We start from the raw sequence: 14,142 nt of genomic DNA on the forward strand, positions 1-14,142 counted from the left end.
TAAGATTGGAAGCCAAAAAGTTATGGTGGTCCTGTTTGAAAATTTCATTTCTACATTTTGGTGATGCACTACAGAGAATTGGAAAAGGAAATGCTTGGATTCACTTAGGATAGAAGATTACTAGGCAAAAGCCCGGAGGAGCCTACTGGAGGGACTTTGGTAAGCTGGGTGGTTTGCTTGCAGGAGAACAATTTGTGTGGTGAGAATGCTTGTTGCCTCAATAGGCAACTGTCACATGAAAAATGCACCAGCCTGGTAGATGTTTGCAGCTTCATCATTGACACGTCTACTTAAAAGTTTCTAGTGAATTAAGATGTCCATTAAGAATTAAAACATTGTTTTAACAGTCTAGTAACCGGCTGCCCCAGTAATCACTTGATTCTTCCCTTGTACCCAACCTTTACTGCCCCCCACATCTGAAAAAGAAGAAAAGAAAGCCACACTGTGGAAGCTGAATGGAAATTAACTATGCTACAGTGCTTTTAAGAGATCTAAGTGGTTGACAGGAAGAATGCAGATCATCTGCATTTTTCAAAAATTCTCGTCCTACACTAACTTACCTGTGTCCCCAAATGTAGTACTTGGTTTCCCCTCATGTTTCTATCTAGGAAATTAAGCTTTAAAAAGTTAAATGACTCTCTAGACCACAGAGTGAACATTTCACAATTAGAATTTGATTTCTATGTCTCTGAGTTTCTAAACCATGATTTTATCTTTAAACCACTCAGGTATCAGTTATTTATTACTACAGCTAAAGTCTGAAGAACACATGCTTAAGGAGTACTTTCAATTGACATACAGTTGAAAGTAAATTTTGCACAGAAAAATACCTGATGTGTTTAAAATGAATAATTTGATTGTAATTGCTTAACTTGCCTTTTTCTTAAGACAGAGTTAAGACAGATCTTCCTTTTCAGGGTCCTCTACTTAAGCTTCTAAAAAGTAAACAGTAATATAATGTTAAAATGTTAAAAGAGACTTACTGATAAGGAACTATGCTAAAATGCATTGTTTGGACTAGAAAATCTTTTGGAAAGAATTACATAGTAATTAAAAGCCTTTAAAACTGGTAGTTTTAAACTGTTTTTTTTTTTTTTTAAAGTTCAAAGCATTGAATCCAGAATCTATGATAGTAATTGTCTTTATAAGATGATCTATTTGTGTGTATTTACTTGGGCCTGGAAAAAGGGAGTAGAATAAAGGGTTAAGCTAGATTGCATTACCTAAGAATATATGGAATATATATGTATTTTATTCCCAAGAGAAGATGGCTAAAGCTACCATCTCATGTAATTAGGAAATGGTTGAAGAATCTGGTTATTAGCAGGAGGAAGATAAAAGATTCCCTAAAAAGTTAGCAAAGCCATTGGAGATATGCCAAGGTGAACTTGAGAGTTTAACCTTCCTAGGAATGTTCAGAAATCTTTGGAGGCAGGATGCTGACATTCTACACAGTGAGAAATGAAAGTCAGAGTAACATTTTATGGAGATTTTGAAGTGCAAGTATCCCTAGTTGACTTTAGCATTCTGCTAGCTTTACCATGTTACTTATTTAAAACAACATGGGGCACATACTTCACCTACTTCTGATTTATAAATTGTACCAGCTCACTGTAGATGACATAAATATAATTTTATGTTTTTCAAGTACAGTTTTACTTTATAAATATTTTGTAAATTTGAGACATTCTTTGCAGGTGGAGTATATTGATTACGCATCCATTTGTGATTCCCTCAAGTATGACAGAAATAATATCGATAATAGTTTTAATTTAATGCATGGATTAAATATGATTAAAGAGGCTAATTTAGTACAAAGATTCTTGGACTTAATTGTTTATAGAGCATAATAAACAATGCTAAAATATGGACAGCTTAACTTCATTTAAAAAGATAAGTATTTTTACATTTATTGTATTTAGGGTGTTGTATTTATGGTGTTGTAATAGTGACTTTAGCTCTATAAAAATGACTCATGAACTGAATGCTAGGTCATTCTTGAGGAACTGTAGTGCAAAGTTTTAGCTTTTTGAGAATTGAGAAAGTTTACAGAGAAAAAAATATAAACTAAGAAGGAAAATACTCTAGGACATTCAAACTGTTTAGTGTTTTCAGTTATTATAAAAAAGAACTATACATTCCTGACTATACAATTTGTTTATTAATTCAATATTCCACATAATTTTTGAATTTTATGGAAATGATAAAAAAAACTTTGATAAAATGGCAACAGTACTGTAGTAAAGTTCCCTTCATGGATTGCCTATGTGCTATGCACTGATTTACCTAAAGCTTATGCAGAGTCATCTCCATGCAGCATATGAGCAACTTGACATTGGCTATGGTAAATGCACCCTTAGGGACATAGTGATAAAGAGCTCATGTTAATGTCACAGCCTGTCCTGAAACTCTTCCTCTAGACCATCAGAAAGTGTGAACTGCAAACCTCCATGAGAGTTGTGAAAAATTTAAGATGATTTCTCTCCATCCAGAATTTCTGACAAAATTCTAATTTGGAGTAGTCTGCAACCTAAGAGCATAGAAGTGATGGGTCACTTTTGTTGTACCCTGCTCTGTCTTAGCTATGCATTAGCACTGCATTGGGAACCATGGGCTTCTACTGTTGGAGTTTAGTGTAAGACTGTTTACTAACAAGGTATTTTTTTGTCTTTGAAAAACAAATCGACAGAGCCATCAGACTCGACCCATTTTGACCACAGTATAATGAGAGCAGTTTTCCTAATCACCCTGTTTTTATAGATACTGTCAGTGCTTTTAAAAACTGTGAGAATTAGTGATATTGGTAGCAGAGACAAAGATTGCTTGTTTGGCAGTTACTCATCAGCATCTCCCTGGTATGTAGTCATCTATTTGTCTCAGCATTTTGTAGGGAACGGTACAGGAAAGATTAAGAAAAATGTTTCGCTCTTGTCTTGATGACAGAAAGCATTTCTCACTACTAGTAGCATAGTGGTAACTTTTCATTCCTTCTGGCAGTTTTTAAAGACTTGACTTTGGGGGAACCTGCAGTATATCTCTAAGTAACAGTTCAAACGTATAACACAAGGCTGCTCATTTTCAATTTTGGCTGAAAAGTCTTAACTTTGTAGCACTTCAAAGTTAGAGAAAACTTGGTTTTAAAAATGGATGCTGATATGAGATGGCATATTTAATGACAGATATATCTATAGAAAGCTGTTAAGATGCAGATTATCCCCCCTGGGGTGGGGGAGGGAGATCAAAACTGCCAATCTATAAAATATACTCGATAGAGGAAGGCATGGAATCTATCTTTGCAAGTGCTTTGATTGCAGGGGACAGTATAGCAGCATGTGGCATCATAACCCAGAGCAGACAAATCAGCTTGATGACTTTCAAAGCCAGGAACACTGCTGCAGGCAAGGGTACTCCAGTGTAGGAGAAATTAAAACATATAGAGACTGTTATTAATTCCATATCTATTTTTGTATAGTCAAATCTGTATGCAAATCCTTAGCATCTCATTTCAGCAGATTAATCTAAAAGTGAAGAAGAGTGTTATGTGAAGGGAATGTAATGCCAAAGCTCTGCAAGTGAGTAACACTGTAAAAGAAATGTAGGCTAAAACTTGGGTTTTCTAAAAAGTTATTTTTTGTGCTGAGAGTATTTTAATTTGTATGTTGATTTTTAAATTACCTCAAAGGAGAAAGCAACAGAACTAATTTCCAAGATTTTCCTTTACAGTCCTGACATGCAAAAGTTACAGCACTGTTTGTTAGCCCTCCTGTTGTCCTACATTTTAGAGGTAATGAACAAAATAACTAAATAGGACTTATAATTTTTACTCCCAACTTGTAATCTAATATCTCATTTCTAAACATTGTCATGTGAGTGAAAATTTGTATGTAAGGATAAAGAATCTAATTACGGATTACAGATTTATAAAAAAATGTATTCAGATGCATCTGGGGAAGCTAGTAAAAAGTAATTCTGAAAAGCGTAGTGATAAACTTATGTGCTCTGTTTGGGAGAGGAAATATAACAGCCTCATTCAAATCTATTGGTTATATGTTTAGTCTGTGATGAGGATAGTCTGATACATACAATAGTACAGTATTTTTAAATAGTGTCACAAAGCAGATAGTTTACTGCAGTTGGTATTAATTTAGTTACATATTTTTAAAACATAGAGAAACTTTCAAAGTTTTAAAAGGTAAAAATTTTACTCTACTCTCTCAACTGGAAAAATCGATTATAAGTGAGCTGGACATTAATCTAGTGGTTAATGGCCCAGATCTAAAACTCTGGCAATCATTTAAACCTTGAACACTCATGTGGTTTCAGTAGATTTATTTGTGTTTATGCTGAGCAAGAATTATTGAATATTCCATTTTTAATCAGAAAAAAGATTGGGAATAAAACCAAACATACTTCTTTATTTTGACATATCTTCACTCTAGGTATTTCATCCTCAGCTTTCTTAACTGTGTTTTCTTTTTTTAAAAATGAAACATTGAATTAAGAATCCAGAGAAAACTTTTTTTTTTTGAGGTTAGGCATTTCAGATTTTGTTATGTGGGTGTTCTCTGCAGCCAAAGCTTTTGATTTTTTTATCTTAAAAATGGCCAAGAGCCTCATAATTAAAGAAAATACAGCCCTAGTGATAGCCATAGTCAGTTAAAGATATAATTTCATTACTAGGGTTTAGTGAGAGGAATGATTGGCATGGTAGGTTTCTGCTGTTTATGTACCCATCAGTATTTTTTTTTCAGCTTGAGAATTAGGCACTGATCCTCTTGACTTTGGTTGACTTGATTCTTGGTCATGGAGTTGATGGCAGAGACCTATATGAACATATGAACTGTCAAAACAAAAATTGCACTGGAAGAGTTAAATAGACAAGGAAGATTTCATTCAAAACTATTTCAGCAGAGAAGGGATGAGATGAAGTTTGGAATCAATTCCTTTGAAACAAGAAGTTTTAAGAAGGTGGTTGATCAAAATAAATTTTCCGTTTTTGCTAATTTGTGCCAATCAGAATTAGACTACTATTCTACCACAGTAACTAGGAGATAGAGCACTGTCTTCTTGATAATTACCTTTTCAAAGGGATGGCTCCTAACCCCTTGAAGATGTTTGAGGGTTAAAAGTGGTGAGTGGTCTTTTAAAAACATGATTTACATCACTTACATGTCAAAAACGTAGAGAAAAAATTTATAATTAAGCTTTTGTAATCAGCCTATAAAAGGAGCTCAGGGCTTAGTGGCAGGAAGAGACTAAAACTGGGTGCGGGGGGATGTTAAAGCCTTTATTGTCTGTGTACTACTACATATATTTTTTAATTCAAAAATTTTCTTATTTCTTACCCTGCTTATTTCAGATCTTTATTAAAAAATTACCTGGTTCCATTGTGATACTTATCAAAGTAAGAATGTTACTCATTTCACAGTAGTGTCTACAACTATGTGTAAGGCAGTATTTTTGTTCCTTATATTCCCGTTTTCACCTAATTTTTTTTCACTGTAGTGTTTCATTCTTCAGAAGTTTTCCATTTGCTGATAAAAATTAAGTGTTTAAAAATTCTGGTTTTGTAGGACTCACTGTACACAACATGCATGAAAAGAAGTTATCTCTTAGCTGAAATGCTTAGGACTAGAAGTGTTTGGATTTGGAATTAGTTCAGATCCTGTAATATTTGTTTATACATGAGACATTTTAGAGATGGAAGTCTACATACAAAATTAATTCATTTCATACACAACTTATACATACAGCTTAAGGTAATTTTATAAAATACTTCTAGTGTGTGTTTCTCAATTTATGACCCATCACGCCAGGACAGATATCTATTATATGTGGTAGCATATTGGTTCCTTTTGTGGGTTTTTATTAAGCACACTTGGACCTAAATATTATCAAGTTTTGTTTGACTACAACACTGGAATGGAGAACTTCACATTTGTGCTAATTTGTTAGTCACTAGCCACAGATGTATTATTGAGTATTTGAAATACGGCCAATTTGTGTTATACCAGGTATGTGGGGCCAGTGAAATACATTACTGACAGATGGGAGAAAGTACTCAGAGATGACTGAGAGATAAAATTTACTTAAGGATTAAAAGGAAAAGGTAAAGTTGAGCCTTCATAGCAGAAATAGTCCGGTGGACAAGAAAGTTATCAGAACATACCAATAGTGTCTAGGAGAAACAAGCTGGACTAGTTAATTGTCAGAAGGTCCTAGGCAGCTGAGCAGGCAGGAAGTTGCTAGTGACTTGTGGTAGTGGGCTAGAAGGGAAGTCACCATGGACTGAGGCCCAGACAAGAAAACAGCTAGAGAGAGCTCGAAGTACAAAGGACTGTAGCACTCAGAGGGCCCGTTCTGCACTTAGTTATTACAGGGAAGGAATTTTATAGACTACATAGCAGTGACATCACTACCTTGCTATGCTCCATTGTATGCCCAACATTACAAGCAACAGCTGATTTAGCAGATGGGCAGGAAGGCAGTTTCTATAAGTAACTCTAGCTTCCTGTTTCCAGTCTCTCAGATTATACCATTTAGACGTTCCAGTTCCTGGTGGATTGCTAAGACCCCTTGACTTGGCAAAAGTCTTGGGAACACAAAAGGAGTGTACCAGGGACATGATGCTAAACGCTGCCCCCCATCTTTTCTGGGATGATACAAAGACACTCTGGATTTGGGGAACTTAGTACAAAAAAAGAATATAAAAGATCTCAGTAATTTTTTGGTTGATTTCATATTGGAATGATAATATTTTGGATATACTGAGGTAAATAAAATTATTGCATGTAACTTATATGGTTCTTGTTATATTCTGTTGGATAGCATCAGCTCTAGATCCCTTCTGATGAGTAATGCCTGTTGCTATATAGTTCATCCATATATAAGGATTTCTTTTTTGTGAATTACGTTAAGTTGGAGCTTTAAATTTGCCAATCTAGCTGAGGACAAGAATTTCCCATATAGCTGTGACCCTAACATAATTATGTAGATTTCTCTTTGTGCTCACCTCTTTCTCCCTATATTTTGCAAATTGTTCTAGTCACACAGAGCAGTGTGTCAGAATTGGGAACCTCTTGGTAATGTCAGTGTACTTTCAGTTAGCTCTCAACTGGACTGCTAAAGAATTTCTTTAAACTACTTCAACAATAAGCTTCCTAACTATAAGACAGGTTCACCTGTGAAAGGTATATAGCCTCTTAACAGTACTTAATTTTCCTTTATTGTATCTTGTTCTTATGTTGAAATATCCTATTTCTTATTCATGAAAAGCTCTAATATGTTAATCCGTTACAGGTGGAGTAACTAACACAGCACAGTATCAAAACAGATTAATGGTGTATGAACCTAACCAGGTAAGAATCACATATAAAGAGCTTATTACCTTAATTAAAATGAATTTTAAAAGATTTCCACAGGACTGAGAAATTGGAAGGCCAACCATATATACATATACATGCTTATGCGGAGGGAAGCATCTGAGTAAACGGCCTCTCAGTTTCTATTGTTAGAAAACTTACACTCCAGTCTTATGCACAATGTCTTACCACTTCAGTTTTGCATAACACAGGAAGGATTTTGATTGTTCTATATCTGTCCTGGAAGGGATGCTATTTTAGGTGGGCAACATGCTTGTACTTTAATTTTCAAATCAAATATTAAGTTAAAACAACCAAAGTACTCTATAATAATACCTGGAAGATATCTGAAGTACCTGAAAGTTTGTTTCCCATTTAACAGCTAGGGACTAAATTAGACACATTGTGATGGTGCCAGCCCTTTCTTCTATCCACTTCTCATGCATATTTAATGGTTTCTTCCTCAAAAGAAGAAATATTTTTATTTTTTTTCTACCAAAATATATGGCTTTGGCAGATGTCAGCAAATTTTTCCATTTCTATGATTTGGAAAATGAAACTTTTAAAAATTACGACAATATCCTTATTAATTTGGAGGTTTAATAGTCATCAGCTGAAGGTAAGAGTATTGGAATATGAGACAGGTTGACTTTGGCAGTCTGAGTCAGGACTGGCTACCAAAGTGTGTTGAGAGTGCGCTCAGTGTATTTGGTATCTATTTTAATAATTACTTGATTCTAAACACGAGATTCCTTTCACAAAATGATTCCTGATGTTGTTTTGATAAATTTCATAAAACAAATGTCCAGTAGTCATTGATCTCAAAAGGAATAATTACAGCGTCTTGAGTTTGGTGCATACATGGTTAAAAAGGAGGATGTTAACAGTGCTCAAATGAGCTCTGTTTCATGTTTGTACACACATGCTCTTTTTAAAAATTCTGCTGGCATATTGTTTACGGTGGGTACTGGCAAACATCACATCTGCTTGCATCTTGCTCGGAATCTCAATAACTCTATCACTCAGCCCCAGTGCTTATTTCTCTTCTAGGCTGTGTGGAGAGTTGATAATGCCTGCCATCTGCCACAGAGCACACAGCTACCTGCCAACAGGCAGACGGGGTGACCTCTGCTTCCCCACCACTGATTAGTATTCACATGCTAGCTTATTAGGAGTGACCCTATCAGGCCTCTCTGTTTCTTTGCCTTTGCAGTAGTTGGTGGCTCACCTGGCAGGCACTGCAGTAAAGGAAGCTAAAGATATAATCAGGGGATATAGGCAGGCCTTGCAAACCAGATGGCATCTAGAGTCCATGCAGGGGACTAGACTGCTAATGTAAACTTGATTCCTAATACCTAGTGGGTTGTCTCCAAGACAGCACCTAAGAAAAGCATCATCAAAGTTTTAAAATTTACTCAAGTATACTACATTAAAGATGTTTGTTAGCAAAATACCTGAAAATAAAAGCTTGACCATTTTATTAAGAAGAGACTTACAACAGAGAATAATGTTCAAACTCTACACCTTTTCTTTTCCTGGAGTACATCTTTAAATGAGATATTAGAAAGATGCTGTAGATATGCCTGTAGTAAATGTATGCCTATACTGTGCACGCCAATGTTTATAAAACAGGTTTACTGTTTGCTTCTCTCCTCGCAGCTTTGTGAACTGGTGAAATTCTATGTATTCAAAACATCATAAGATTTTTCTGGTCAAAATCCAAATTTTTCTTGGCAAAAAGGAAACTGAATTCTTCCCGTATGTTTAGTGTTTATGGAAAAGGAAAATGTTTAGGTTTATTTACCTGTCCATTTCTTTGTTTACTTACCTGAAAATTACTTAGTTCAGATATATAGCTTTGATTTTTGTCTAATTTTGTAATTCATATTACACTTAAAACAGAAGGGTTACTTTAAAAGGGCCCGAGCATACCCTTCTCCTTATAGAAGGTGACCTAGAACCAAATATTAAGAGATAAATATTAAATAATATGAATATTATCATTATTCTCTAAAATTCTCATACAAAATTTGGTTTTATACTAATAGATGGGTGCCTGGAACTAACTTTTCCCAGTTGGGCAGATGCAATTATGGTGAATATTAAATTATGAATTTTAAATATGAAATAGAAGCTAATAAAAAGAAAACATGGGAGGTTTGTTACTGAATCAAATCTTAACTCAGTCACAGATCTCAGGTGAATTTGCAAAGTACAGCAGCAAAGTCACCCTCACCTAAATTTATCTAGGAGCCCTAGGCACCCAATGATTATTATTACAGTATTTTTTAAAAAGTGAACGTGTTGGACATTTGTTATGCACTAGCCATTTTAAAAATTCTTTGTGTATTAGCTTATTTAATCTTTACAACAGACTTTCAGATATGTATTATCCTCATTTTACATATAGAAATAAAGCAGAGGTGGAAGAAAATAGCTCAGGGTCAGATAACTCAGTCATTCTGGATCCGGAGTCTGTTTTCTTAAACATTGCATTAATATTCACAGTGTAACAAGCCAAGCACTGTCACTCTTAATTTCCACGAATAAATTCTCTGAATTGGGTAAGAGAACAGTCTTGAAAAATTTTAATGTTATCCCTGGTAAAATTTTAATGTTTTCATTATGAAATGCAAAACAGAATGTAGTTGATAAACATTAGGGTTCCTGCTACTAATGAGCCACCCACTGCTATTTTCTACCAAGCAGGTCTCCTATTAACAGAATGCACTTGAATTTTATTTTTCAGAATAAGTGGATAAGCCGTAGCCCCATGCTGCAGAGAAGGGTCTATCATTCCATGGCTGCTGTCCAAAGGAAGCTTTATGTCCTTGGAGGCAATGACCTTGACTACAATAATGACCGGATCCTTGTACGTCAAATAGATTCTTACAATATTGACACTGACCAGTGGACACGTTGTAATTTCAATCTGCTAACTGGCAAGTATCTTTGATTAATTAAATGAAAAATAAGAGTAAATTCAAGAAGTTTCCAAACCTATTTTCTTAGTGTTAATGCATCTCTAAATTTGCAAAATGGGTAGAGCTGCTAGCTTTTATTAAGCAGAAAGGTGTGTATCATTGCCTCATAACAAGTGGCTGGGCACCTACTTACTCAGGACCTGAATTACTTTTGTGCATATTCTCATGTGGCTAGGAAGGCATGTCATAATCAGCCAATATTTACTTCAGAATTTTGATACATGCAGGAGTAACAAGGTACAGAAAGAGTTACTCTTTACAGAAGCAATTTAGTTTTTCTTTCTTTAGTCCCCATCTATTCTTATGAGTTTAGAGGAAAGGTCTTCATTATTTGTCACTATTCATTTGGTATAGTCTCCTTGAAATTAAACCTTACCGTTTTGTTCAGAGGAGTTTGGCTATGCCTATAGCCACACATCCTCATGTAAGCATTTCCACAGGGCAATCCTAGGTATGGCCTAATTTTGTACCAGATAAATGAAAAAGAAGCAGTAAAAAACATATTCCTGGTGTTTCTATATGGAATTGGTAACTTTTTCTCTCTCATCACCTTGCATTATCAACAACCACAAATGATCAGAATCCTTCCAGTGCTGCTCAAATAGAAAAATCACAAACGGCTTAGATTAGTTCCTGAAGACATTTTAATATGCAGAGTGGGTACTCAATCATTCACAGTTCCTACTGGGGGAAACCACGTTGAGAGCATAACCAGACATGCATTTAGACATGTATTTTTGAAAACCATTGTAAGTATTCAGCTGTCAGTTTTAGAGGTAGCTCAGATCCTTGATCCCAAATCTGTGATTCTGCCTGCTATAGGACCCAGGTTATTTATTACCCTAGCCAATGTTGTGCCAGCTCATCAATAAAAACTCTTTCACTCTGATGGCCTCCAGGGAAGAATATGTGGTAGAGTCATTAGGTCCTCTTTTTTGAAATGGGAGGAGAAACCTTTCATCATTTTGGCATGTTAGTACCTAGGGATTATCTAGGCTTGTTCTAGCTCAAGAACTTTAAAATAATCTTAAACCTGTTGTATATGTAAAGAAAGGGAAGGTAGCAACTTTATCCTTTTTTTCCTGCCATCTGTCTTCATTTGGGGCACACTGGGAGCATGGCTCCCCTTTATTGTGTTCTCAGGGTTGCAGCTGTTGCTTTACAGGTGTAAACACTTGCCTTAAAAATTCTGTGGCTATTAGAGATTGTTTTGCATTTCTAAAACATCTTATTGCTGCCACTATAAATTAATGGCATATAACATATTATAGAACTCTTCAGTTACATATAGCTTACTCTTGCTGTATAGTTTGCTGAGTAATTAGTGTTTTGATCTGGTTATAACCTAACAGATTCATTCTCTAGGAAATAGTGACATATTTTCCCAAGTACTAGAGTCAGTGATTTGTTGCTGCAAAAATCTCTTGCAGTATAAAAATGTGCCACAGGGATAAAGTCTATCCCCTAGTAGCAAAAGGATTAATTAAAACATGTGAGAGATGGATTTTTGTCTTTTTACTCAACTCTCCTTACTTTAGGCCAGAATGAATCTGGAGTTGCTGTCCATAATGGGAGAATATATTTAGTTGGTGGATATTCAATTTGGACAAATGAGCCTCTGGCTTGTATCCAGGTGAGTGGTTGAAGTTCCTTTTGAAGTTTGCTCAAGTGGTTCAGTAAGGTTACGTTTTGTAATGCAGCTGCTGAAGGATGTATTTACATGTAGAAAGAGGCTTCAGGTCCTTTGCTTTTCATGCTCCTGCCTTATTTTCTGTATCACAAATTGTTCATTTCCGTAAGTGGTACCTGCAGGTGTGTTTTTCCTTCCTAGTGGAGCTGTGAACAAATGTTTCTTGCTGATCTGTAAAGAACACCCCCCCCCCCCCGCCCCCATAACCGTGGCATGTTGGTCTATGAGCAGCCCAGGCCTGGCAAGTTGTTAGCCAGGTGTTTCAGAAGAGCAATGGCATGTATGATATATATAGATATGTATGATATATATTTATTCTCAGTATAATTTACCATAGTTCTGTTTCCTAAAAAAAAATATTGACATGTAATAGGCCAGATCTGTCTCCTGACATCTAGAAAAATATATGCTTATAGCTATACATATCATCTAATTTCATCTTTATGGGAGATCTTAAACAACTGTGTCAGTATCTTTAACAGTTCCAAGACTGAATTCTTTTACATTCAGTCATATCTTCTAAGGTATACATTTTAAAGAAAAATTTCTACATTGTCTATGGTTTTAAAGTTGTTAGTATATAGTTGTGTGTTGTCCTTAAATTGTCCATTTACATTCATAATACTGTTTTTTTTCCTCCTGTTTTGTCAGAGGTCTGTCTGGAGATTTTAACATATTTCTGAGTCATACATATTAGGGGCAAAAAAATCAAGAGTAAGGATAGATGTGAAAACCATAACTCACCAGTTTAGCCAAATGGGTAAGTTCTACATTGAAGAGTTAGAGTGTATTTTTCTTAGTACACATTCAACATTTACACAAGAGGTAAGATTAAGAAAAATTTAGTTGTTAAAGTATTATATAGTGTTATGTTAACTAATACAATGCAATTAACTTTGAATTTAACGAACAGTTAAGATATTTATCTATAAGTAAAACATTAATCCAAAATTGACCTACAAACTATTAACTGCTACATAATTTCTGAGCTAAAGTTACAGAAACTAGAAATCTCCCAGAACTGTGGGAGTGTAATGAAGGCATTACATACCAATGCTTATAGAATAAATATAGCTTAGTAAGTTAGAAGATGAATGAGAAAGTCAGAAGTTATATATAATAAGAGAAAATTAATGAAGCAGGAAATACAGAAGAAAAATTACCCAAGCTATGCGCGCACACACACACACACTTTCAGGTGCCTAAGATTTTGAGTTAACTAACCGGGGTCTCATACACGACCTGTCTTGTCTTTTGACTAAAAAATGAGTGAAGGGTTTGCTCCCACAGAATGCGTCTAGTCTTCATCTAAGCATGTATCCAGCAGCTTTGTTTTTTTAGGTGTCTCTTAATTTTTACTTTTCAGAATTGATAAACCATTGAACTGGCTACCTTACACTTGAACAATGAAAGTAGCTTTGGGTTTAGCATGAAGCAAATTTGTAAATTTTAAATACATTTCTAATTTCAGAATCAACCTAGTTCAAGGAATAGAAAACAAATTGAAGCCATGATATGAGAGAATAAAGACAGTATGCATACATATAATGTTCAGGATACCAGAGTGCTGCCATAGTTCAGAAATGTTCCATACCTGTTCTGGAAGTCTTAAATAGCAAAACAAAACTTCATAGTCATATCACTGGTTTCTGTTCCCAAAGAACTTTTAACATCATCACTTACTTTACATGCTAATTTACTGCTAATTATATCTGGCTTTTCCCAACCAGGTAACCTATCCTCAAGAGAAGAGGGGTACAAGTGTGTATGTTAAATCACTGAGGATATTCACAGGTGAATAAATGGAGTAAAAATGTTTCAACGACTGTATTACTGGATTAAATGTCACCTGAGAGTGCATTAATAGAATATTCCAGTATAAAATGTTTTTTTTTTAAGTCAGCATATGGGTAATGTTCTACACCAGTTAACCATTTTGATGAACAGAATAAATATTTTTGCAAATTTTATTTCCTTGGCTGGCATACTGTCCTACAAAGCAGAAATAAATCTGACACATATTTTAAAGAAGTGACTTCTTACTGTTAAAAGATAATGTGCCCATATTGGCATTACTGTCATTTAATATTTATGGTAAAAAGTCATA

The 14,142-nt window shown here is 35.0% G+C and overlaps 1 protein-coding gene across 11 annotated transcripts in view; it reads left to right on the plus strand.

The window, feature by feature from the left end:
- The window catches only part of Klhl32 (kelch like family member 32), a 187,634-nt gene that overhangs the window by 166,555 nt on the left and 6,937 nt on the right, over positions 1–14,142 (plus strand). For 5 of the 11 annotated variants that reach the window (XM_063233272.1, XM_063233273.1, XM_063233275.1 and 2 more), the window contains 4 exons: positions 7,300–7,358; positions 10,111–10,303; positions 11,884–11,978; positions 13,766–13,829. In XM_063233272.1, coding sequence (XP_063089342.1) covers positions 7,300–7,358; positions 10,111–10,303; positions 11,884–11,978; positions 13,766–13,829 — 411 coding nt within the window. Of the gene's footprint in view, positions 1–7,299; positions 7,359–10,110; positions 10,304–11,883; positions 11,979–12,686; positions 13,830–14,142 lie in introns of all 11 variants that reach the window. The other 6 variants (XR_010042025.1, XM_013150027.3, XM_063233276.1 and 3 more) reach the window with 2 other exon arrangements.

Source organism: Cavia porcellus, unplaced genomic scaffold, assembly GCF_034190915.1.
Source record: "Cavia porcellus strain 051 isolate PalLab524CR breed Dunkin Hartley unplaced genomic scaffold, mCavPor4.1 scaffold_22, whole genome shotgun sequence".
NCBI lineage: Eukaryota > Metazoa > Chordata > Mammalia > Rodentia > Caviidae > Cavia > Cavia porcellus.